This window comes from Pangasianodon hypophthalmus, chromosome 19, assembly GCF_027358585.1.
Source record: "Pangasianodon hypophthalmus isolate fPanHyp1 chromosome 19, fPanHyp1.pri, whole genome shotgun sequence".
NCBI classification, from domain to species: Eukaryota; Metazoa; Chordata; class Actinopteri; order Siluriformes; family Pangasiidae; genus Pangasianodon; species Pangasianodon hypophthalmus.
This window is the reverse complement of record NC_069728.1, coordinates 13,752,906-13,779,429: the sequence shown is the minus strand read 5'-3', so window position 1 is coordinate 13,779,429 and position 26,524 is coordinate 13,752,906. Positions and strand designations below refer to the sequence as shown.

Sequence of the window (26,524 nt, the reverse complement as noted above, 5' to 3'; positions counted from 1 at the left end):
GGTGTTGGAAAATGTCCAATGAAACAAGTATTTTCACCACGAGTATCCTAGGTTACTCTTAACCTTGCTTTGAACTATCACTAGTTGCTATGACATCTGCGGACTGAACGTGGTGGAATTTGGGTGAGTAAGGGGAGGAGAAACAGCAAATACCAGACAGCATGGAGTCAAGAGAAACACACCAAAATGGCATTAGTGTCATGTGAGTGGGAATAAACCTTCATGGACACACACTGTCCTTTCCTCTTTCGCTTTCTCACACATTAACACAAATATAAGGTGAAAAAAATATCATTTTACCAAATAACCCTCTGATACTTATACTGATAAATGACATATGAACCCACAACACATACTGTACATAACTGTACATAACAGTTGTATATTACAATGTTGATTATATATATATATATATATATATATGTTTATATATATATATATATATATATATATATAACATAAAACTCATACACATTTTTCCTGCATACAGTACTAGTATAGTACAGGATATCAGTGTGTTAATCCCTCGTACAGGGTGAACGTGGAAGAGAGATTCTGATTTGAATTATTATCCAAAGTTTATGACTTCAGAAGGGGGAGACCATCACAAATCCTTATTCTCTAATGATACACTCTACTATACATAACTAATCCACAGGTCTCAGTTCGTGCTGGTTTTAGACCTGCCATATGATATGCCAGAACAGTAACCTCTCAGATTATAAAAGTAAATATCTGCCAGTGCACTTATAGTAGCCCTGTTAATATTACACTGAATTCCCCTTCTTACTCAGTGAATACAGGCTTTAGACAGATTGCAATATTTGCTACCCAAGATATTAACCAATTGTATAGGGTCGAAAAAAAAAGACCTGCCCAACCTACTTCCATTTTTGACTGAACTGATGTAATTAAAATTTTAATATTGTTCTTTCACTCAAATGATTTGTTTGAAAATCAACCCCTGACATTTGTTTTGTGACTTTTCTAACGTCTTTTTAAAATACTCTGAATTCTAGATACATTTTGAACAATAAAAAGCTATTTTTTTTTTTTAACCATCATTACCAAATATGCAGATCTGCTATTTCTGCCAAATAAAACAGAAGGGCAGCTTTCAGTTCATAATAAAGTGCATTATGGACCTGTGTAGAACTCCTGACATGTCATGTGGGACTGCTTAAAATGGCTACTCTAGTACAACATCTCAGTTATAATTCGCTTTGGATAAACACGTCAGCCAAATGAGTGAAATGAAAATGAAACGTTGAGACATGAGTGTGTTGTTAAAGCTACACACACACACAAACACACTTACCTGCTGTCCCCTTTTCCGAGGTTGCTGCCTGCTGGATGCAGCACGGTCTGATTTCCCTCCATCTCCACCACACATTTTGTTTTTAGTTCCTTCTCTGTGTTAAAAACAAAACCGTAGTGTACCCACGTGAAAAAAAGGAGTAGTCATAACACACTGGTCATAGTGTTTCCTTGATTTCCACATAAGTGCACCATCAAGGGTATAAAATAGTGTCGTCTGTTCCGTCTATAGTGCACTTTATGTTCAATAAGGAGCCATTTTGCACAGATGCAGCTTTGAAACTACCATCCTGCAACCATTTCAGTTCGTAGTCTAAAATTACTCATTTATCTAAAATTAGACCTGCCTGTGCTTTGGTAAAGTGCTGCCGCACTCAAAAATTTTATTTTGGTTGATGGATGGTTGATTCTGATTCTTGTACCACAGCGCTGATGAATTCTTGAATCTGATCTATATATATATATATATATATATATATATATATATATATATATATATTTTATACTAACACTGTTTATGCTTTGCTTTCAGTTACGTGACAAGCTGATTTTTTTTGTCTTGTTCACTTCATGACAAAGTGAGAGAACAACTGTTTACAGTGATAACAGGAAATAACTTGTTTTGCGGTTGTTCCACATAATTAAATGTAACTATAGACAGATAAAAAGTATGACGTTTGGTTCTTTAACAAATAAAAAATTGTAATCATTGGCTAATTGGTACAATAGAGGCAGACTTCAGCAGGTGCTGTTAATAGAAAATAATCAACTTCATGGTGGTCAGATCCCCCTGATGTTGATTATTTTTCCTATGACACCAGTTGTGTTTTATTCCTTACATGTTCACGGTATTTACGATATCAAGACAAAGGCAGTGAGTAACAACTGATCCAAGCCAAAAAGAAATGTGCAAAAAAACACTTTCGCTTTTAACAATGTGACCGTGACCTTCCTAGAGTTAAATCACAGATGGAATTATGTTTCATACTGAGTTTGTGATATGCTTTGTGAGAAATTGGTAATGTTAATGAATAAATATCAGGATGTTCACACAGCTATAAACACACTTAGGGATTAGTTAAAGCACACTGCAACTCTGTATCATGTGTCAGTGTTGCAAAAGCAGATGATATCACTATTAGCAAGTATTCTATTTTAAAATATCGCTTCACCTCTCCTGTTGAGCGGTCGGACCCGAACAGCCACCGTCACGTTGGACTCACACACAGGGGGGTCGTCCATTGCCCCAGGTCACAGCCACATGAACAAGAGGTGCTGTGGACGCAGTGTGTTAATGCAGGACACTATACAAAATTGCTGTGTTTTTTTTTCTAGTCTAAAGCTACATGAAATTACTCCAAAGAGCAGATGTTGAATTAACACCTGCACTCTTGAGTATATACAGTATGTCCTGCTATACACAAATGAACACTTAGACATAAATCAGCACTGTACAGGATATTTCAACATTGTATGGGTTAATTCATCATTGTAAGAGTTAATTAAACACTGTAAAAAATCAGTCAACACTGTTCAGGATACAAAATTATAAAAGATAATTCAAAACTGTACAGGGTAACATAAAACACCATGGGGTAAATCAACACTGTAAGAGTTAATTCAACACCATATGGCATTCAAAAGCAAACAGGATAATTCAACAGTGTATGGGTTAATTCAACATTGTAAGAGTTAATCCAACACTGTATGGATTGTTTCAACATGGGACAGGATCATTCAATGCTGTAAGAGTTAACGCAACACTGTATGGGTTAGTTAAACAGGGCATAGTTTAATTCAACACTGTATGGGTTAATTCAACACAGTATTGGACAATTAAAGGTTAATTATAAACTGAAGGGGTTAATTTAACACTATATGGGTTAATTCAACAATGTATGGGTTAGTTAAACAGGGTTTAGTTTCTTTCAACACTATATGGGTTAATTCAACACTGTATGAGTTAGTTAAACAGGGCGTGGGTTAACTCAACACTATATGGGTTAATTCAAAACTGTATGAGTTCAACAGGGCATGGGTTAACTCAACACTATATGGGTTAGTTAAACAGGGCATGGGTTAACTCAACACTATATGGGTTAATTCAAAATTGTATGAGTTAGTTAAACAGGGCATACTTTAATTCAACACTGTATGGGTTAATTCAACAGGGCGTGGGTTAATTCAACAAGTTATGAGTTAGTTAAACAGGGCATGGTTTAATTCACAACTATATGGGTTAATTCAACACTACAGGTTAGTTAGACACGGTGTGGGTTAATTCAAAACTATATGGGTTAATTCAACACTGCAAGAGTTATTTTAACCCATTATGGGTGAATTCAACACTCAGACATATTTAACACCGTATGCATGAAATCAAGATTGTACAGGTTAACTACATAGCAGTAATGTTGTGTTTAACCCCCATATGGGTTAAATGGGTTAATTCAAGCCTGTAAGAATAAACCTGAGTAAGACACAACACTGCAGTCCTGATTCAACACTGTAAGGGTTAAAATTTAAGCACTCGACTTCCTTACATACAAAACCTAAAGTCTAAACAGCTTGCATGGCACACTATAGTCTTCCGGTGTTTGTGTCCCGACACTGTGTTGAGCTCAGAGCTAACATTTAATGTGAAGTTACCGTGTGGTGAAGAAAGTCGCTCCGCTTGTTTATGCTGAGTTTCTCATTCCTGTACAGGCGAGTAAAGGTTATAACAACAAGCCCACAGCGTGTGAAGAGGAACACAGCACACTGCACACAGCTGCTCTGGTGGCTTTTATCCAGGCACGGAAAACAAATTAAACTCCACTGTCATCAAACTTGCAACAGAAAAAAAAGTTGCAAAAATCACCGAAGTAAAGTGTCCCGGCTGAGAGTGTCCACCTGTTTCATTTCCGGTTTGTCGCCATCTTACATTTTAACCTGGAAAATCCGGAATCCGGTAAACAGGTGCGAGTGGGTCGATCCTCTCACTGCACAGGTTCATCCTCATCTCATCTCATCTGAATAGCTATCCCTCTATCTATCTATCTATCTAATCTATCTATCGCTATATAGCTTTAGCAAGTCAAATTATATATCAAATAACATCCTTTCTCTGCGTGTCAATGCTTTGTTTATTTTGGTATAGAAAATATTTTCCCTGTTCTTTTTCACTGTACTGACTAGTCACTTTCAACTTCATTCCTTCAAATAAACTATACAAAAGCGTCAGGAACTCGTGCTTATCTTTTTGTATGGAAGAAAAACATCCCGTTTGAACTGGGCTAATCTAAACACCCCACACCCCCCAAATCCCATTAGGCGTCCTACAGTAGTAATTCTCTTTATCCAGTTTAAAGTGGGTGGAGATTTTTTTAACTCGCACTACCCCGCCTGGCCAACAGGGGGCGGCTTCAAACTCGGCGGTAGTACAACCGAAGAAGAACTGAGCTGAGCTAAACTATTAGCGGTTTCGTACAGTCTCGCTAGTACGAATTTATCAAATTTCACCGCACAGTATCAGCTATGAAATTGGTGAGTTTAAAAATGTAATGTGTTTCATTTATAGAACACCTCTCTAATGCATTTGTTAGGTTAAAATAGAACAAGTAGTACTAAAACATGTTTTAAAAGGCTAACAAAGCTAATGTTTTTAAGGCTGAATCTCAAAATGTGTCAATATTGACTATTTATGTCCACTAGATAAGGTGTAAAGAAATGGCTTCTGCAGCCTACCTAGAGCACTATACGAGTTTGGGAAATGGAGAACAATTTGGGACGCAACCCAAAGCCGTGCAGGTTAGAATTAGCCAGGTTAAAGTGTATGAGATTGCATTTATATTTATTCAGCACGGTTTAAATAGATGTGCGGTTCGCCCTGGTTGTGTGTTATAGCATATAGTGCTTTTAGCATCACTCCACTGGCTGCCTGTTTCCTTTAGAATTGACTCTACAGTTTTATTACTAGTTTATAAATCTCTGAATGGCAAAGCACACTTTCCACTTCTCCAAATTGTGTCTTAAAATAATCTAGTGCTGACTTTCTCCATATTCTATGTGTGAAACTTAAAAAAGAGTGGAGAACACATTGCCATTAAACATTTATCAGGCTCCATCTGTCACTGATTGGGAGAAAAAAACAACTGCTAAAAAAAAAAAAAAGTATTTTTTTTACCTCTTTTTATTTGCCTTATTTTTACTGTTATGCCAACTTTTACATTACTTTTATATTTAAAATTATTATTTTATTTCTATCCTATTTTTACACACTTTTATTAAATATTTTTTCTTTTGTCACTGGTACTAAATATTTCATTGTTATTATTATTATTATTATTATTATTATTATTATTATTATTATTTGCATGTTTAATATTTAATAATATTAAATAATATTTAATAATTTATTTTGGATACTTTTGTTTCTATTTCTATTTTCAGTTTGAGCTGTGTTTTAAATGTATGAAAGCTTTTATATAAATTAATTCATACCTCCCTATTATTAATACCTGGTTATCAGTTTTTTCCCTTATTCTTTGCATAAAGATAACATTACAGTTTTTTTCTCGTTCTTCTTCAATTCAGTTTTATTTATATATATTTTATTTATATAATGTTGTTATAGAAATCCAGATATAGATAGAGATATAGACTTATTCCTAATGAGCAAGCCAGAGGTGACAGTGGCAAGGAAAAACTCCCTGAGAAGTCATGAGGAAGAAACCTTGAGAGGAACCAGACTCAGAAGTGAACCCATCCTCTTCTAGACATACACATTATCTTTACTAATGTAGCATTTTATTTATTTATTTATTCTAGTATTGTTTGTCTGGTCACCCGACGTTGCCTTGCAATGTTCTCAAGTTTAAATGCACCACCATCATGCTGGACTGCGGGCTGGACACCACCTCAGCTCTGTATTTCCTCCCTCTGCCTCTGGTGCACAGGTCAGTTTTATCATCGCTCATCTCTTACGTTTGTTTTCCTGCTCTAACACACCTAATACAGTTTGTCAGCTGTTTAGGATGTTCTGCACAGGGGTAAAAGTGGTGTTTGTGTGTGTTAAAACAGTTTCTGTAGTTTTTTGCAATTTACAGTTTGCATTTAGGTCAAAATGATCATGATAGAGCTGGACTAATCCAGAACCGTAGTCTCAGGTTATTTTTAAACCTAATTCCTCATCCGTCTATCTGCTGTAGGCAATGCAAGTGAATTTTATCAGAGAAAATATAGGGTACTATAAATAATAATAATAATAATAATAATAATGTGCCAGTAGTGTATACAGTTTAAGGTCAATAAAAAAATATTCGTTGAAACTTGTAAGCCATTTAAAGAATAGCATATGTGTATGGTATATGTGTTCTGGATATAAATGCATATATTTACTCAGGACATTTTCGATGACTAACAAAACAAAATGAATATTAATGAAAGTATAAAATGAATAATTAAAGCACGTTCTTGGGATGATGAGCATTTTCTAGGTGTGTTGAACATGAAGGTGGATTCTTATAATACAGTAAAGACTGGTGGAGGTGTGTGTACATACACCTTAAACTCTTACATGTCTCTGGAAAGCAGTGAAATTACTGATGAGTTTTTGTTGTCATCTTTCAGTCCAAGACTGTCCAAACTCCCAGGATGGGTCTCCAAGGATGGAACAGTGAACCTTGAGAAAGTGAGTTTTAGATGATTTTTTTAAATTACTGCTGTAAGACATATATGCAAAGCTAATAGCATGTAAAAATGAATTTGAATTAAGACAGTGAATTCAGTACATACTGTCTACATGTTCTATCTGCTCTCTGTTGAAGGAGTTAAAGGAGTGTGCTGGTCGTGTATTTGTGGACTCAGAGCCAGAGTTTTGTCTTCCTGAGGTATGTGTTAAATATGTAGTATAATATAACCAATAAGTAATAGTGATAGTAATAATATTACTGTATAATTAGGCTCTATGTAATTAGCATCTAAATTCCTCTCTCAGGTCTGGAAATTATGTCTGTAAGTCCGTCCTTAGTAACAAGTCATTACACAACACTGAGCACATATTACAGTACTGTATTTCCCTGAAAGTAAGTCTGAATATAAAGGACTATTTGGATAGGGAATATCAGGTGAGTAATGTTGCTTGGGGGTATGTGTTGTAATTATGAACGATTCCCACGGAGTAAGCGATCTGTGTAATAAATTACCTTCATGGGAGTGTCTTCATGATGTATGCACAAAAAATTCCATGCACATTACGCACACCTCACAACTTTAATGCAAACTGATTGCTTAGTCTTTTATTGTAAGCACTTGCTTTAGGGCTTGAGGCTACACATGTTGTACTTGATCATTAATAATACAGACCCGTGACATGTATAAAGGCTATACCTCTCCTAGGTGCTCAGTGACTTGTATCTAGAAGCAGTGTTTTTCTAAGTCCTTACCAAAGTCATATATATTTTATTGTTCTGCTTTTTAAACTCTGTCACTACTTGGTTTTGGCTTGATTTCAGAGTATGTCAGTGTCTCCATACTGAAAAATGGGTGTCCCCAAGGATATTTTTCTCAGCATGTCTGTTTAGACGGGATATACACCCACTATCCACTTTATTGGGAACACCTGGAAAAAAGAGCAGGCAACATTTTTAAAATCTTCCGTTGTCCAGTTTTGGTGAGCCTCTGCCCACTGCAGCCTCAAATTCCTGTTCTTGGCTGACAGGCGTGGGATCTGATGTGCTCTTCTGCTTCTGTAGCCCATCCGCATCAAAGTTTAACATGTTGCACATTCTGACATGCTTTTCTGCTCACCATCGCTGTAAAGAGTGGTTATTTGAGTTAACATAAAATTCCTCAGGAGTGTTTTTGTTTTTCACACCATTCTGTGTAATCTCGAGAGTGTTGTTCATGAAAAAAAGAAACACAGTAGATCAGCAGTTTCTGAAATACTCAAACGTCCACAGTCAGAGTCACTGAGATTACAATTTTTCCACATTCTGATGTTTGATGTGAACATTAGCTCGACCTGTATCTGCATTATGATGCTTCCAGATGATTGGCTGATTGGATGAATAAGCAGGTGTTCCTAATAAAGTGGTCAGTGGTCATATTACCTGAGGTTATTTCTACAGGTCATTGAATAGTAGGGTACAGACAGTGAGATCTTTGCAGCACAGTCTGTAAAAAATACTGACATGATGGATATAAAGGGAGTAAAATCTCAAACATACCTCCTCCCCATGTGAAAATAATATGGTCCAAATAGAGCCCCAAATTCTATTAGCTTCAACAAATGTCATTGTGTTGTGTAAATCACTGTACCCATTAGAGTACAAAAAAACTATTCCTGGCTACATTTTGACAAGTGTGGCTTTTTAAGAGAATGCTCTATTTATAAAAATATATAACATGACAACTAATATTAATCTTGCGTTTCCAATTTTTGCTCTTAAGTGAAGAACTCAAGACTCAAATCATTACTGTTCCACATTTAGAAAATGTTTTATAACCTTGGTGTGCTGATTCTGAGTGGATCTGAGTGGTTGGGTCTTTTTTTTTTTTTTTCCTTTTCCCCAGAGAGAGCTGCTCGACCTGTCTACTATCGATGTCATCCTGATTTCTAACTACCACTGCATGATGGCTTTGCCCTACATCACTGAGCACACCGGCTTCTCAGGCACCGTCTACGCCACCGAACCCACCTTCCAGATCGGCAGGTATCTTATTTACAGCCCGTTTTTAATAAACAATTGAATTTGATTGTGATTTCTGTCCAACTACATGACCTGGAAACAGTGGGGTTGTCTCCATGGAGTCAGGTCTTCCAGATGTTTCCTGGACTGAAATATGATGAGGCAGGATTTCCTGCTTTCTGGTACACACCGTGTACACAGGCAAAATTCCTCTGTTCCACAGTCAGGGTGTATCGAGTGCATTTGTCATCAACATGAGAGGATGAGAGAGCAAACACGATGAACAAATGGATAATCTGACAAAAAAAGCATTCAGTCATTTAAAAAATGATCTAGTGTTAAACAAATCAAACGAAACAAATCCAATCCATCAATCACATGGCAGCAGCACAATGCAAAAAATCATGCAGATACAAGTCAAGAGCTTCAGTTTGAATTTCTATGAAGACTGTGTCTTATTACTATTCGGTGTAATTACACTTTGCATCAACCTCCAGCTGAAATTTCATAATCCCCGTCATACTGAAAAGCAGTAATTATGTCGCAAATTGTAATTTTTTTTTCTTTTGCAAGACTTCATACTGTTCATAAAGACGGTGAACACACAATATTTGAAAGCAGCCTAATACTCTGCACCCTATACTATTGTCCTGTTAAATATGGTAAATAGTAAAAAACGTTGGATGTTGCTGCTTTAAATACATTTATGGTCTTTCTTGGTGTCAGACTGCTGATGGAGGAGCTGGTTAATTTCATGGAAAGAGTTCCAAAGGCTCAGACTGCCACCTGCTGGAAGAACAAGGAAATACAGAGGTAAGGAAGTGGTGGCCTTTTAAAGTATAACTGAATACAAAATTTTAACCCATTAAAATAATCTGTCTAGTATATTAAATTGGTTAATATGTTTTTAATGCCAAGTAAATTATTAAAATGCACTATGACATCTCTACACCTTCACCCGCATGAAAAATGTCAGCATTTCTAAATATGTGTGATGACGGAAATTCCTCCATGTCCTCCTGCTGTTTTAAATCAATGTTGTGTTGTGCTGTGCTGTGTGTGTTTAGGCTGCTGCCTGGGCCTTTGAAGGATGCAGTGGAAGTGTGGTCGTGGAAGAAGTGCTACAGTATGCAGGAAGTGAACTCTGCTCTCAGTAAAGTACAGCTGGTGGGCTACTCACAGAAAGTGGTACGTCCCTACATCAATTCCCCTTCACCACAACTGTTTATCATCATCAGCCTGTTCATGCATATTTTCAACTTGACGTAAACATCTGGTTTATTGACATTAAGGATAGACAACATGGTGAAACCGATCACATCATCCTACTTTTCACAATACAGTGAATGTCATGATATTTAGTTTTTCATAACAGGTTATGAAACACACCAACCATAGGGCAGTGTCACAAAACACACACAATCTTTTATTATGGACTCTAGTGCATCAAATCAAAAGCTGCGCATTGGAAAATAATCAACTTTAGGGTCGTAACAGCAACACCCCTTTGCATCAGGCTGCATTACACCACTCTGTCATTGCTAATTTTCCTATAACAGCATTTGACCAATTCCTTATATAATGTAAATAAAGTAAACCAGGCTGTTACTAATATTTTAAAATGATAAAGTATAAACTAATTTGTTTCTAAATGTTAAGGAGTAGTAGATAAAAATGAGATGACTAGAAATAATTATCTGGTACATTAATATTGAGGAAAATTTACTCTTTCTTCTTTCTCTCTCATTTCTCCTTCCTCCCTGACACTAGGAGTTGTTTGGTGCAGTGCAGGTCACCCCTCTGAGCTCCGGGTATTCCCTGGGCAGTTCAAACTGGATCATCCAGTCTCACTATGAGAAAGTGTCCTATGTCTCCGGCTCGTCCTTGCTCACCACACACCCTCAGGTCAGCACTTTACTGAGCTCGCTCACTACCCTGCTGCACACTAGTGAAACACATGAAACCTTACACTAAAAAGTTCCAGTGTGTCATTAGCATTATTTTCTGCTGATCGAGCATTCTGGCCTGGCAGAGCAGCAGGCGGGATTGGTTTAGTCTCAATCATGTTGTGTTTTATGCAGCCTATGGACCAGAGCTCTCTGAAGAACAGTGACGTTTTGATCCTAACCGGCCTGACCCAGATCCCCACGGCCAACCCAGACGGCATGCTGGGAGAATTCTGCAGCAACCTGGGTCAGTTGAGGAAAGACTGCTCAAACACTTTGTGTATTTACTGTGTGTTACTGAGGTCTGGGGATATGTTATCCTCATTTACATGTCATTATATTCAACAGCCATTTATTACCTACAGTGTAGTTCTAAATATAAACCACACAATGAAAATATTTATAAATGTTTTGTTTAGTGTTTCAAGCATTCAGGGGAAACCAATAAGACATCAAATGCTAAATATTATACTGCAATTATTTATGTGCGCTACTGTATATAGGTGCAGAGTTTTGCCATTTTTCTAGTCTTGTCTGAAAGCTAAATGGAGAATATTTAGTGAACTTGTGAAATCCCTTATCGCACTTTAATAGATCCAAATGATTAATGCTAGCTTGTGTAGAATACCTATAATTCACAATGCTGTGCGTGGGGAGCAATTCACACACAGGGATCATATCTCTTATATCTGTCAGTGTGAAGAATTACCAAGCCACATTCCTTGTAAATGAATCATAAACCCTGTTCTGCTTCTTCTCCTAATTTATCTCATTCTCACTTACCTTTTTATTTCTTTTATTCTCTCTCTCTCTCTCTTTCTCAGCCATGACAATCCGAGCTGGAGGGAACGTTTTGGTGCCGTGTTACTCCTCTGGTGTGATTTACGACCTGCTGGAGTGCCTCTACCAGTTCATGGATTCTGCTAACCTGGGAAGCACACCCTTTTACTTCATCTCACCTGTGGCCAACAGCTCGCTGGAGTTCTCCCAGATTTTTGCAGAGTGGTACGCAGTCTGATTATTGTCTTATAAACTTTTAGATCCAGAGTTGATCTCGTAGGTCAGATGACAAAAGGAAACATCGACATTTTTCAAAGAAAACAATTTATCCCTAAATTCTGTCGATCAACCAAGAAATGTTTTGTGTCCAACATTTGCTTCTTTAGTATTGAGAATGTATATAGTACCAACAACAGGTTTGTAAACTAAATGGCTTGTTACACTTCAACAGAACTGCTTATGAGAGCTGACCAGAATGAACTTTAAAAATCCCAGAGCCTTTCACAGTATTTCAGAAGAGTAGGGAGGGCCGTAGCTGTCTTTCAAACAAGAGGGCAGGTAGTAAACAGCAAGATGTTTTGACTTCCGGTGCATCAACTGCGATGTGTTTTTGCTGTGCCCTTATCCGAAGATTATGCAGAATCACTTTTTTTTGGGAAGTTTTATTGAAACTATGATTTGAGGTTTTGAAACTTTAATTAGAGCTTGATTAAAATTAGATGCTTGTACAGCTCTTTTCCAACTTGTCCCCTATTACGAGTCTTTCAATATCAATTATGCAAAACAGGTCCACTGCGCTGGAACTACATCATTTTATTTTCTACGTTCTTCCATCAGTTCAAAACCATGTAGAATATGTTAAGAATTTCTCCACCGCTCAGGCAACAAAATAATTTCACTATTTAGAAGCTACTTTCTTTAGGAACAAGGTTTTCTTCTCGCTATGGGAAATGCAGTTAGATTCACTTTGACCTCCAGCCCATCTGAAGTGCCTTTCTGATGCTTCAAAGGTGTCAGGAAACTTTCAGTTTGGATGGAAATATATGAGGGCTTTAAGGACAGTCTGTCTTTTTTTAATTTACCTGTTTTTCTGTCTCTTTATCTCTGTTGTCTCAAGGCTGTGTCAGACTAAGCAGTCCAAGGCTTACCTCCCTGAACCTCCTTTCCCACATGCTGAGGTAAATCTTCATACCAACATCTATAAATGTGCACATTTATATATTGTGAAGAATGTTTTTGGAGGTGAAGGGAGAAAACTCAGACATTGTGTCTCCTAACAGAAAAGAAATCACTGAGTTGCACCTGTAAAGGATGTATAGTTCCCAGCTTCACATGTAGATATAATCTCATCCTAATAATGCTATGGTTTAGGCCACATTCATGAGGACATGGATACACACACTCACTACGCCATTGTATAAGATCTATATGTACAAAGTAGCAGCCAATATAGATTCCTAATATAAGAATGTAACAGACTTTGCTTCACATTGTGGCTTTTCTTTTAATTCATCCATTATTTTCCTCATTTACACACATACAGCTGATCCAGACCAACAAGCTGAAGCATTACCCAAGCATCCACGGCGATTTCAGCAGCGACTTCAGACAGCCGTGTGTGGTGTTTACAGGGCATCCCTCACTGAGGTTCGGGGATGTAGTGCACTTCATGGAGCTGTGGGGCAAATCCAGTCTCAACACCATCATCTTCACCGGTCAGCACACACACTAATACATACACACATCTGCAACAGTGGAAATTTAGGCATACAAAGATTTGTGTCCTACATTACAGTCTGTATCAGTGTAATAACTCAGATTTACATTTAACAAGCAAAAACAAGGGACTATACATACGTGAATAATGAGTTAAATAAGAATTAGGAGTTAATTCCTGCCCAAATATGCAAGTATTATACTTATTGGTAGAATATTGGTTTTTGCAAATACAGATTGAACAGTAACTACAGAAGATGCATATTTAAAATTTTTTGTCTAGAAAAGAAAGCTTTTAAATTACTTTTAACTAGTATGCCCATTGGCTGACAATAGTCATTGGCTGACATCAAAACCATGTATCTCAGTATTTATGGATTAAACATGCTGGTTTGGATAAAAAGTAATAGTACTGGTCTCCGTACAGAGCCTGATTTCTCCTACCTGGACGCTTTGGCACCCTACCAGCCACTGGCCATGAAGTGTGTGTACTGCCCCATCGACACACGCCTCAACTTCCACCAGGTTTCCAAACTTCTGAAGGAGGTTCAGGTACACACTGTGATTCCCTTGCCATAAGCTTTGCGTCTTTGCTTGTGAGAGCAAACTCAAACCTTGAGGTCATTACACTACTGACAAATTAGAACTGTGGTTCTGTAATAGTGTGTATATTTTCTTCTCTTGCTTTTTTTAATGTCTGGCTGTGTGTATGTGTGTTAGCCACTTCATGTGGTATGTCCAGAGCAGTACACTCAGCCTCCTCCCTCTCAGTCTCACCGGTCTGATCTGATGTTGGAGCTGCAACCTCCACCTCTGCCCTATAGCCGATGCTCCGTTCTCAATCTGCCCTTCCACCGCACGTATGAACGTGTCCACCTTCTGCCCGAGGTTAGTATGTGTGTGTGTGTGTGTGTGTGTGTGTGTGTGTCTTTATTTAAAAAACTAAAAAATTCCACCCATCCAGCCTCGTACTAAATTAAATTAATCACATAGTATTTTTAGGTAGCTCATATGAAAATGCAGCTTGAGCAGCGTTCATATTGTCTAATGAGAAGAAGTTCAAACCTCAGGGTTGTACATGTTACAATACGATTTCAGTTCATAAGGCAACAATTCGATATTTAATGATACCACTGAAATAAAAAGATTCAACGATTCAATTTAGTAGCCTCCGATCAATATGTGACAAACTCTGTTCAGAACCTGGGGTGGAGAAAGACTATTCTAAGTAGCATTGTTCTGGGCCAGTCATCTTGCTAACCTATTTACACCTCAGTTTAAAAAATGAATTACTTTTTATGTAACAGTTGTGTGTCCTTTTTTTGATAATAATTGTTTTCAAATCACTGTGAATTGATAATAAATCGAGTTATGATTGCAAATCAATTTAAATTCTAATCAAGAATAAAGTTATAATAATAATTATAACTGATTTATGATTGTTGGCTGGATTCATTTAAGTCATTTGCCTTTTAAATTGATGCATCGATCCAAATCATCTGATTGTTACACTCCTAATAATAAGTATTTCTAGATGTATGTGTGCGTGAATCTAATGGCGTTACATTTCTAATTCTAGAAATTACAGAGGCATTAATTTGCACTTACATACATATTGCTGTCAAAAATGCATTTGAAATGTGGAATCTTGGGAAAAGGCAGGTGACAGAGGTAGAGAATTTGAACATTCAAACAAGCTTGTTTGGAAATTGTCTTAATTGTTTGATTAATTGCATACATTTTTATAAGTAGGTTTTTTATCTTTTGAGGGGGAACATGCATACCACACAACTGAGGGGAGGTTTAAAAAAAAAAAAAAAAAAAACAGGTCTGGACAGCCCCAAAGTCCTCTTGGATGTCCTGTAAGAGGCACAGTAAAGCTTCTGTGTGAAACTGACTGTCCTTATAGAGAAATTCCATATGAAGCAATTGGGAAGTGTGTTTGATAAGGGATGTTCAATTGGAAGGAGTTCAATTGGTTTTTAGTCATTGTCACAAATATTTTCACATGATAGTTTAACTCTTTCAAGATACATGAGAGATATAAGCTGTGATAAACAGGAGCTTGATTTCAATGTGACGTTGCAAGATGATCAGAAACAAGCTGGAACATAGAATCTAAATCCTCTGTCTTTCTGCTTTCAGCTTGCTAAAACTCTTGTACCCTCTGAGATTAAACCTGGCATCTCTGTGGCAAACGTGTCGGCAGTTCTACAATCCAAGGACAATAAGCACCTCCTCCAGGTTTGTGTGCAACAGTGATTAATGATAAACGTCTGAAGGATAAGTGCAATAATCTCAGTCACTTTAAAAAATATTCTAGCTTTCTATGGGCAATTAAAGACTATCTGCACTTTCATGTGAAAGGCAGATTTTTTTTTTTTTTTTTTTTTTTTTGTAAGTTGTCAAAAAATGAGGGATAATGAACACTTGTGTTCATTGCCTTATCATGTTTCAGTCTAAGTGCCTGAATGTCTGAAAATTGAAACTGGAAATTGTGTGTGTCTGTGTGTGTGTCAGAGAGAGATGGATGGACTGTGAGCAACACAGCCTGATGTGATTTTTAGTTCCACATCCATTTCTTTCTTCTTGTTAGGCCGATTTCTCCCTTTCATGATTCCATAAAAATGTTTCTGGTCTTATTTAGAGCATCTGTTTTGTCTTGAACATGTGGTGATTACTTGAGTCAATATGACATTTACACAGTCTCTTAAACTATTTAAGCACTTGTGATCATCTTTAGAAAGGAACTGACAAGGTGAAACGACATTGAACATGTATTTAGTCGTGCAAGTACTTACAACCTCTTAGGTACTCACTAAGTACTTCAAGTTCTTACAAACTCAAGGTCTTACTCCTTCTTGAGAAGAATAGCAGCATTTCTCCTGTATGCGGTTTGTGTGTGTGTGTGTGTGTAGCTGGTGCCCAAGCCTGCTCCTGTAGCTCCAAGTAAGAAGAGGAAGAGGCTGATGGAGGAGGTTCCTGAGCTGTCGAGCCCGAAGCCCCTGCTGAGCGGAGATGTGCCTCTGGAGGCCTTCCTCGCCTCACTGCACAAGGTGGGAGAAAGCTGGGCATGGGCCAAATAAATGTTCATATATAAATATCGTAATAATATCATAAATTATTCTACAAGGAGGAATTATCACAGTGTCGTATCCTATATTTGGATGTAAGACACACTGGTATAATAAATGTGTAGTGGCCTGGAAAACCCTTTTATACTATATATAATTCGGAAAGGTTTTCCTGAAATGAAATGTCTTCCTCTTTTGCATGTATCTCAACCAGAAGTAAAACTTCTAACATTTTAAAATCTGGTTAAGAGAGAAAATTGCATTCAGATATTTCATTCCAGTTCCATCTCTCCTACTTCAACATTTATAACCTACTTATGAAATAAATCAACCTTACTAACCAGTTTTAAATAATTACATGTTTACAGTGGGAAATGTGCTCTTTCTATGTTGATGATGTGACGCTACAGGATCATTTCAGACATTTCTTAAGTATCTGATTACTCACTAAATTGAATAGGCTTATGTCCATTTTGTTATGGCACCTAGCTATCCAACAACAGTCAGTGTGAGAAAAAGCACACTTATCTAGCAAGGTTTTAGACATGTTTAGCCAGACTGAGGTCGCAAGCTGTAATTCCCAGCCTCCAACCAGGAAAAGCCAAAGAATACGCCCCCTCAAGTCAACTCGGGGTAGTCTTCTTAACTACAATTTCCTTCCCAGTTTGTGGAGTGACGTCAGATCAGCATGGCTCAATGGATCAATCAACATACTGACATATTTGCTTGTTAAATCTATAACATTGACTATACCATTTGATGTTTGGGGTGGAAAATATACATCACTCATCTCAGTTTTCATGCTCGCTTGTTGCTAACAAAAAAACAACAGGGAATAACCTGCAAATTTCCACTTACAAGGTAAGTGGAATGCAGCATTAGTGCTGCTTTTGCTAAACTTACTCCTAACCCAGTATGATCTTTATAAGCAGCCAAGGCGAGGTTATAAAATAACCAAAATAAAGTCATTTCCATGTTGCTTGGTAAAGGAATTTTTATGTTTTCTTAAAGTAGAGATGTCAAAGTAGTGGCAGAAAAACTCCATTTTGGTCAAAACTCAATTTTATGTCGTACTTGGTTTTCCAGAAGTTAGCCGCAGCGACGTCCGATGGGTTTTCCCAGACAGCCATACAAATAAGCAAAGTTATAATCACAGCAGTCGATTTTCAGTTTTAGAGCCAGTGTGTCTGAAAGTTTGGTTTTGTCCAGGAATTCTAATTAGAGTACATCACTGTTTAATTTGATACAGGAAATGAACGAAAAGTGCTACATTAAAGAAGCTTCTTATTATTGCAGTAGTATTTTATCATGTTGTTTGATGGTCTCTGGGCCATGCACATCCATAGAGGCAGGGAATTAGTGCAGTGTAATCCCATCTGTGTTACTGTTAAATCCCCATTAAGAGGGGAGAGATGGAGGGTGATGGATGAAGCCGTCCACTTCTAATAGTATAAGGGTCTCTTGTGTGCAATATAGAGAGTGTTGGCGAACACGGTGTGTGCGAGAGGCGCTTCATTTCTGTTCCATTACCAGCTCTAAATGATCCGGAGTGAAATGTAGTGACGTAAGACACGAGAAAGCTGTGATCCATTTTCTACTCTGTGTGTGTGTGTGTGTGTGTGTGTGTGACACTTTAGGCAGGAGAAAGGATGTGGGATTTGAGAATTAGACCCCTGATGGCACTCCAAATTGAGGCAGAGAGGTGGAGCACACACAGATTAAACTGGAAAGAGAGTAGCTATAACACCATCAGCGTGGACTGAAAGAACACTACTTATTATTTTTCATGGCTGCATTAAGGAAGTTTGGAAATTCTAGCAGCTTCCGAGATTGTCCAAAATATGGGTGTTATTAAAAAACTTATTTTTACTGTTTAATGTTGTGGATTGTTTTCAAAACAAGTTCCTGTTAACACTTACATTATAGCAGACACTCCCTCACAAGTCTCTCTTTTTCTCTCTTGAAGTTAAAAAGACAAGAAAACGCAGCTTTTCAGCTGGTCCTGAGACTCCCAAACCCTCCGTCCTCAAGACTTTCTCATGTCCGAAAACAGCTTTAATTCTGTTACTAAGCGCTGACACTGGAGACTAACTCCAAAAATTCTAAATAAACATCTCCTCACACAAAAATTAACCATATCAACAATTAGACCCTTTTTTTTAATTTTAAATCTGTTTGTGTTCACCATGTGTAAGCAACTTATAGAAATGAAAAATGTATTAATAAGAATGTGTTAGCATAAGCCTTGGATTTGCCCTGGGGCCAGAAGTATTGTCAGGGCTGCTGTTACAGAAAATTGATCAACACTTTCTGACCAATCGGAATTCAGAAGAACTGTGGTATAAGTTTCATTAATTAAATGCAGAGTGACAAACTGTGGACGATAAACAATTTGTAAAAGGACCACAGAAAATAATTCTGCACCAGATCTAGCACACCTGATGTTCAAAAACGTTGACTGGTTGGATTGATTGGGTGAAGCATTGCAGATCAGAGCTGAAGCTAAACAAATGAGCATTGCAACCATTTCACTTTAGCATTTAAAAAATAAATAAATAAATAAAAATAAAACAGTTCACCATCCTGTAAAGGTGCAACAGCAAGAGCCCCAACAGATGAGCTGATCTTTTTCTGCTGTATGTGCAGGATTAAGTGCAGAGAGAAAGTTTGTGAACTTGTTTTTATCTGGGATAAAGTGGGATCTGGGCTTGATCCAAGTTATATAGGTTATCTGTTGTATATAAGGCTGCCCTCTCAGGCTGCATAGCTAAGAGTCGTGGGAAAGAAGGTGTTCTGAACTCCTCCTGAGACTTAAAGGTGCGTAGTAAGCACTAAAACATACAGCACGTCTTCAATCACCAGCTAATTAAAAGTGCAGCGAGTCCTCTTTAGTCAGGGTCATATGGCAGGCCTTTAACATCGCTGCAGAAAATACTGCAGCACACTCACCATCCAGTTTCATTAGTGCGTGATCGATATGCTAACTGCCTGTGGAAAGCTGGCAGGATTAGCTATGTGTGTGTGTGTGTGTGTGTGTGTGTGTGTGTGTGTGTGTGTGTGTGTGTGAGTGAGTGTGTGAGTGAGAGAGAGAGAGAGACCTAGGACGATGCTGCTGAAGATTGCATATCATAAACCCAATACAGTCAAACTCTATGAACACTTTATTGAATTAGCTGTGCGAGCCTTAATGCATTAGTTTAGTTGGTTTATGCAAAACACAGCACACTGGCATCAAAACCTTATCCAACTGCAAAGATATGGTGTATAACAGCATGGGGAAATCCACAGAGTCTGGGCAGTGAAACATAACAACTCAGATCAGAGCAATTAAATTGATTCAAAAGAAGAAAGACTGGAATTTATAGTGGCCAAGTTTAATTTATTATATATTTTTTTAAACATTGGTGGAAATCATCAAAAGTATTATATTTATTATTGAGTTGTCATAGTTATTAGCCTGTTTGACTGATCATTTGAATGGAATTGGTTACATTCAAACCTCAATAATTAAAAAAAAGGAATGTTCAGGAACAAAAAGCTCCAAAAAAAATAGTACTGTACACATTTAAATAATGAGTAATAATAAGTAATAAAATAATATTATATTATAATAATATTTGAATATTTGAATTATTTCATAAAATAAGTGTGGATGTGTAAAATGTGTAGATGTGTAGAAAATATGTAAAAATATGTTTAAAAAAATGTGTAAAATTTCACAGTTAAATGGGTCCCTGGCTAGAAAAATTTTGAGAAGTTATTCCTGGGCTAAATTACCTCCTAGGTCAAGCAGCATAAAAAAAATCTAATTCAGCACTGCAAAAAAAACAGTAAGGTGAATAAGGTGATTTTGTTACTGGTTACTGTTTATGCACATGCAAGTTTGAATCAAGTAATGTTGGAAAATATGATAAACTGCACAGATACTATGTGCAGACTATAGTATATTATATAGTATAATATATATACTATCGGGTAACAGCATTGCCAGCCCCCGCTCACCAAGACGCAGGGAACACAGGGTAATAATGCAGATCAAGTCACAATATTAAAGCCAAATGTGGGAGTGACACAGGGGATTCAGGTCCTGCAGATCGGGTAATGATGTGTAATGCAAATGTGCTAACGATGTGAATGACGCTGGGAAGTTTAAGAATGAGAAGTGGGACACAGATTAAGTCATATCCCTAAAATCAAGGCAGTTTTTTTTCATAAGCTGTTTTTTGTTCGCCAAATCACAACGAAGCAAAACTGAAAACGAATAATAACATTAATTAAATTGCAGCTATAAGCTAGGCAGAAACACACACACACACACATTTTGTTTTTTTGCAAAATTCTGATGTCTGATGTATGTCCTGAGCTTGATGTATGTCCCAGAATTGTCCTGCATACAGTTTTAAAAAAAAAAAAAAAAAAAAAAAAGGTGAAGTCAGGAATATTTCATTTCTTTATCATTACCATTGCCTGCAGTGTGGAAACTACTGAGTCAGAACACGTCTGAGGTCTATTTGCATGTCGTGGCTTAGCCAAATTATAAAATGCAAAGGTACATTAAGTACAGACGCAGCACTGGAGCAGGTTTGCATTTAGCTTCTAGAACTGTCTGTCCAAAGTGCAATCGACAGAGAAATTGGAGAGACCGATTTCTTTTGGAATTCAGTACAGTCATAGGGTATTGCATTTTACATGATTTATAATACGTTACTTGTACATATACTACTCTTATTCTGTTAGTATACTCTCTACACAGCTTGTAGGCACTTTTAAAAATCATCATAAATTATCCTTTCAAATTTTTGTCATCTTTAATTTCTTTTATATACTTTTTTTAGCAGGGACTTTTATCTTTTCTTTTTCTCCAGTTGTATTAATATTTGCTATATTTTAATTTGCATATTGTTGTTGTTGATATTGTTGTGCCTGAGCTTCCACAACTCACTGTGCTTTATTCTTCTTGTTTGTGGTCAGAGTGGAATCTCAGAGGTGAAGGTGGAGGAGACGGCAGACGGTCACATCCTGCATCTGCAAGCCGAGGATGCACTCATCCAGCTGGAGGAGGATGCGACACACATCGTGTGTGACAACAACGAGCCACTGCGCACTGCCCTCAGGGACCTGGTGCTCCGCTTCCTCCAGAAGCTCTGACCTCTGAATTTTTGAGTCTGGACTCTCTGACCTCAGTGTGGCTGCACACAGCGTGGTGATGATCCAGTGGGTCAGTAGCAGTGAGCAGTGAGCACTGGGATGCGACTGAGGCCACTGAGGCTATTTGTGGTTTAAGTAAAAACAGAAGCTCACTCTAAACATGAGAGAGATGCGTCTCAGGGCAGGAAGTCCCCACTGGCGAACACTGTACTTCACTGATTTCTTGAAGTAGGACATGTTCCTGAGCTAGCATTCCTTTTAGCACTAATGACATCAGTTTGTGTCCTACTCCTCCTACTCTTGAGCCATTTAAAAATTCCCAGAATGCACTGCATTCAGAAGGAAAGTTACTGTGTAGGTCTGTATATCAATTTATAAAGGTTAGCAATAAACTACAAATTACTAAAAATCTTTATTTTTTAAAATCATGAACAAGGCGCATCTTCACTCATATTTAATAATTCAGGAATTTTGTTAATTTATTATTAACTGTAATATAGAGCTACACAGTGATTTATCTCTGGAAAATGGCACATTTTGGTGGGGAAATTTTCTGTATATATAACCTATGTATGTAGGATAACCACAGGCAATAATAATTGTGATAAATTGTCCTGTATTAATTTCATATAATCTTTACACACTTAAATGGAAGTCTAATGGGATTCGAATGCTATCAGTAAACAACATATCATACACATTCTGTAGTCAAAGGTATGCATACACTGAATCTGTACAAGCCATCCTTTCAGAGATGGAACTACTTCTCCAGAGGAAAGAATTTGTGGTCAAGTGTGTTACCAGTGTAGTTCTGATGGCACCACACCACAAAACCTAAAGCTCAAATAAGCAGAATGACTTTGCATTGCTCCAGTGTTGGAAAGTTGGATAAAACTTCCTAAGAACTGCTTAGGTAAGACTTTCTGTCATGCCCATTTCATCCTAAGACCTGTATTGTTAATGTAATGGTTTTAGTTTTGTGTTTGTGTTATATAGTCCCATATTTTAAATGTTTATTTATGGAACTCCACAACTGCCCTTAGACTTCCATTCTAAGTGAGCTTTGAGTAAAATGTGTCAAAAATGACATTCAGAGCTAGTAACTTTTGTGTCTGGAAGCTGAATGGCACATCCGGAGGGAATGTTCAAGCGGCTCAAGAGTGCAAGGAATCTGATCAGATCAGATGATACTGTTGTTCCAAAAAAGTGGCCCTGCCTAATAAGCCACAATGTGCAAAAAATGTATTTTTCGATTCTTCAGGAAAGTAGGAAATGAAACGTGATAAAAAGATTCAGGAAGCAGCTTTAATGTACATGAAATAATAATAGACATCTCTACTTCACTCCATTTTATATTAATGTTTAAGTCTTTTATAATTTTGTAATAAATAATGTTTCTTAGATTCCTTATGTCTGTTTTTCTCCCCTGCACTAATCAGTGGCTGTGCTGAAGTTTTGGCACCAGAGGTCAGAACTGAGCAGCCCGATAATCTCCGCTAGCCAGTACAACTTCTAAAAATAATTTTGAGCCAGACTGATTTAATTCCTGTTAGTGGGACTGTGGGTTTTGCTTTTTTTCAAAAGGAATGTGCTTCTTGATAATTAAATAAATGGAGCGCTGCAGATGGCCGTGTAATTTGGCCTTTAAAGTGTGCTAGAGCAGTCATGCTTAAAACTGAACTACCAGTGAGTTGGTTTTCAGTGTAGTGTTCAGATTGTGTGAGCTGCAGTAGGGAGGGAATTAAAATGACTAACCACATTACTTATCACTGCATACTTCTATTTAGTTTTCTATCATGACCATCAGTTTATTGAATGGGAGGACTCAGAGCACAAATATTTCCTCATATTGCCCCTCTGATTTCATCTACAAAATACCTAGATATCATTCTTATCTGACAGTTAGATGTTCAACTAAACACTGCTGTTTAAACTAAACACCCATCTGAATGTTTACAGTCTGGCTACACTGATTCAGAACAGCGGGTATCGGGCGAAGGTTAGGAGTCTCAGCTCTGTCCTAATGACAAACCTGCCTCACTCATAACTATCTCTTTGTTCTTCATCATCATTGTCATTCTGGTTATTCCTGTCTTGATAGACAAATATCCTTTTCCTTATTCTGTTATAAAGGCAGCAGCTCACTTCATCAACATTAAGAAACTATAAATATATTTCGGCAAATGGTTAACCTGACTTTAACATGCTATAACTGCTTAAGATACATGCAGAAGAGAAACGTATTCAGTTAATAATGAAAAATGTCAAACTTCTACCAATGTGAAGGGTTTTCCCCAGGCCACCACACATATATGTTTTTTGCGTTGTGTTTTTTTCAGTGTGTTGTTACGTTAGCGCTGCAACTGCAGAGGATACATTAGTTTGCAGCCCCATGTGGTAAATTATTAGTACCATTAGCTTGTCTGCATGACATCACTAATGAACTGGATTTGGTTTTAGGTCCATGAAAGGATTTCAGCCTTGAAGTTTCAGTGTAAAATTAAAGAAGCAGAAGTGAAAATTAAACATGGCTGATTTGATAACATTTGAGCAAGGGGGATAATTGTGTAAATGTGATTTTTCACGAAACCATTTCTTTAATAGTCAGGCTCATAGTCCAGTTTATCATCAAAACGCACACCCATGAGGGCAGCAGATTAACACCAGCACAGCTGTTCATCCACTGAGCCGAGAGGGACTTTCTTCAGTAATGTAGCTCTGACACCACTCACTCTACTCAAACACTCCCTGCGATTAACAGCTGCTTAAGGCGTCCACCGTTCAGATCCCATTTGTTCAGCGAGGGAGGAACAGAGCACATCTGGCCATTAGGACATGTTGGGATTTGAGCCCAGAGAGTGTATTGATGAGGGGTGTTACACTCCATTGAGCTGTAATAGGAGCCTTTTTAGTTGTTCTCTCTCTCTCTCTCTCTCTCTCTCTCTCTCAGGATCCAGAGTCAGCAAATCTCCCTCACTTTCTCACCTCCAGGGTGCTGATGTTAAAGCTCAGGCTTAGTCACATAAACACAGAAACTGTCACTACTGTTTTGGATTAGCCACTAAATCCAAACGAATTGAATAAACATTATCTTATTTATGTCATCAGAGGCAGTATCATAAACAGACAGGTCCAAACAGACTATGAGTCGTGTTAAGGTTTCTGAAGATAATGGAACCTCTGGTAGTTCGGTTATGCTAACTGCGAATAAAGTTTTATTTTGGTAATACCGAGGCTTTTCTGAGCAATTTACCAACATGTCTGGGGAAAATGTTAATATTTCCACATTGTTTCCACTGTCAGTATTCCTATACACTGTCTATACAAGAAGAGCCATGTGCTAGCTAAATCATTAATCATTAGCCAGCATATGCCGGGTGTCTGTATATTCCAGCTGCTGAGCAATAGTAATCTCACATGTTTCACCATTCATATTTTGAGCATATTGTAAGTTTACCTACCAAAGTTCTACTTGCATGCACCTCATAGCTTCAGTACAAAACTCAAGGAGGAGACATGTTTTCAAACGTTTTGGCTAATCAGCTACATTTGGGGTAAGGGGGAAAATTGTGTACATTTTGTTTTTGGCCAGTTTCTTCAGGACAATTTGTGCCCCATGTTTATGCACAACATCTATCAGTCAGTGTCACACACATTAACAGCATGTATACAAGAATAAATCAGTGGATCGGATCCTGATATACGATAATGATCAGCATCGGATTGGTGCTTGCCTTTATTGAATTCCTTACTGGCCTGGCTTTCTGGCCATCTGCAAAAGACAAGCTTACAATTAAAAATGGACAGAGGGGAAAAACCCTTAACGCATTGCTGAAGCTTTTTAACGCCTGATGAAGTGCCTGCGACATTCCAGGGAAGAAAACAGCTGTTTCACTGTGTCTTCAGGGAAAGAAGGGTTGGCAGTCATAACCATATACAAGCCAAATTGTAATATGGCAGCAGCACTAGGGCTGCTACACACCAGGCTCTAAAACCTCCTGGCACCAATGGGTCTTTACTTGGGTTAATTAATTTGCTTCACTTCACTGGAATTTCACAAATGAAAGAATCGCCTGCAACTGAATGAAAGCAGCTGTGCCAAAACCAGCAAGGCTTCTGTGTAAGCATAATGGCTGAATAATCAGGACACAGAAAGACACATTCAATGTGCAACCCGCAATCTCTGCCAACTTTAATGTCTTGTCCTGCAGACCCTGAGGGTGAACCCTTCTGGTCCGGCTGATACTCCCCTCAAGCCCCTTACCAAACCCCCTTGAGTTCAGAGGTCAGTATTAAATAACCCACTGATGGAAATAGTTTTTACCACTAACTCACATTACATAATCTTTTAGCCAAGAGCATGGCCCTACCTGTCTCTTTGGCTGCACTCTTCTCTCTGGTATGACAAGCCCTTCCTCAGAGATTTCTTCCTTCTCCAAAGATGTATTTTGCACCAACTCTGGAAGCACTTGTAGATGTGCCCTGTTTCTTCTCATATCCCCTATATGGGTGTCCCAACTACACATGATCGTGGGATGCTAGCTGTTTCAATTATTGTCCCAGGTACTCCTCATACACTGGGAGTTTTGACCCAGACACATTTCCCTTGTGTCAGACCTAGCTTAGTTTTGGTACTGTGTCAACTGTTAAAATTCTTCTATATAAGCATGTTTTTTTAGCAAATACCCCAGAGTTTAGCCATCTGGGCATCATTTGCACTGCAATGTCTTGCCCATAAAGAGTTCAGCAGGTAAAACTCCATGTCATTATGATGCTACAGGCTAGCAACGAGTTATATGGATCTCCTTTGGCATCTTTCTTTTTTTTCTGTTCTGCTTCCTTGTCGATTTGTGGAAAATGTGGCAAAGGGGGC

General features: G+C 37.8%; 2 protein-coding genes across 3 annotated transcripts in view; one reads left to right on the top strand and one right to left on the bottom strand.

The window, feature by feature from the left end:
* The window catches only part of kif13bb (kinesin family member 13Bb), a 38,467-nt gene extending 33,846 nt beyond the window's left edge, over positions 1-4,621 (bottom strand). Inside the window, exons 1-3 of the mRNA XM_026922610.3 lie at positions 3,967-4,621; positions 2,490-2,592; positions 1,319-1,412 (exon numbers count right to left, since the gene is read on the bottom strand). Of these exons, the coding sequence (XP_026778411.3) occupies positions 1,319-1,412; positions 2,490-2,559 (164 nt within the window). The 5' untranslated portion in view covers positions 2,560-2,592; positions 3,967-4,621. The remainder of the gene's footprint in view (positions 1-1,318; positions 1,413-2,489; positions 2,593-3,966) is intronic.
* Positions 4,622-4,700: 79 nt separating this feature from the next.
* On the top strand, positions 4,701-23,057 carry ints9 (integrator complex subunit 9). Of its 2 annotated transcripts, none has more exons than XM_026922618.3 (17): positions 4,701-4,842; positions 6,127-6,254; positions 6,928-6,988; positions 7,125-7,187; positions 8,872-9,011; positions 9,714-9,800; positions 10,055-10,175; positions 10,758-10,892; positions 11,069-11,180; positions 11,758-11,938; positions 12,831-12,891; positions 13,257-13,428; positions 13,857-13,981; positions 14,150-14,317; positions 15,575-15,673; positions 16,348-16,485; positions 21,475-23,057. In XM_026922618.3, the coding sequence occupies exons 1-17, from the start codon at positions 4,834-4,836 to the stop codon at positions 21,649-21,651; spliced, it is 1,977 nt and encodes a 658-aa protein (XP_026778419.1). In that variant the 5' UTR covers positions 4,701-4,833; the 3' UTR covers positions 21,652-23,057. The 2 variants fall into 2 exon arrangements, with proteins under 2 accessions (XP_026778419.1, XP_026778421.1); XM_026922620.3 differs by lacking the exon at positions 21,475-23,057 and adding an exon at positions 18,141-21,452.
* Positions 23,058-26,524: the final 3,467 nt, after the last annotated feature.

Coding starts and splice junctions, on each gene's coding strand:
- ints9 (XM_026922618.3), top strand. Junction 9,012..9,713: donor CCCACCTTCCAGATCGGCAG/GTATCTTATTTA, acceptor TCTTGGTGTCAG/ACTGCTGATGGAGGAGCTGG. Junction 9,801..10,054: donor AAGAACAAGGAAATACAGAG/GTAAGGAAGTGG, acceptor GTGTGTGTTTAG/GCTGCTGCCTGGGCCTTTGA.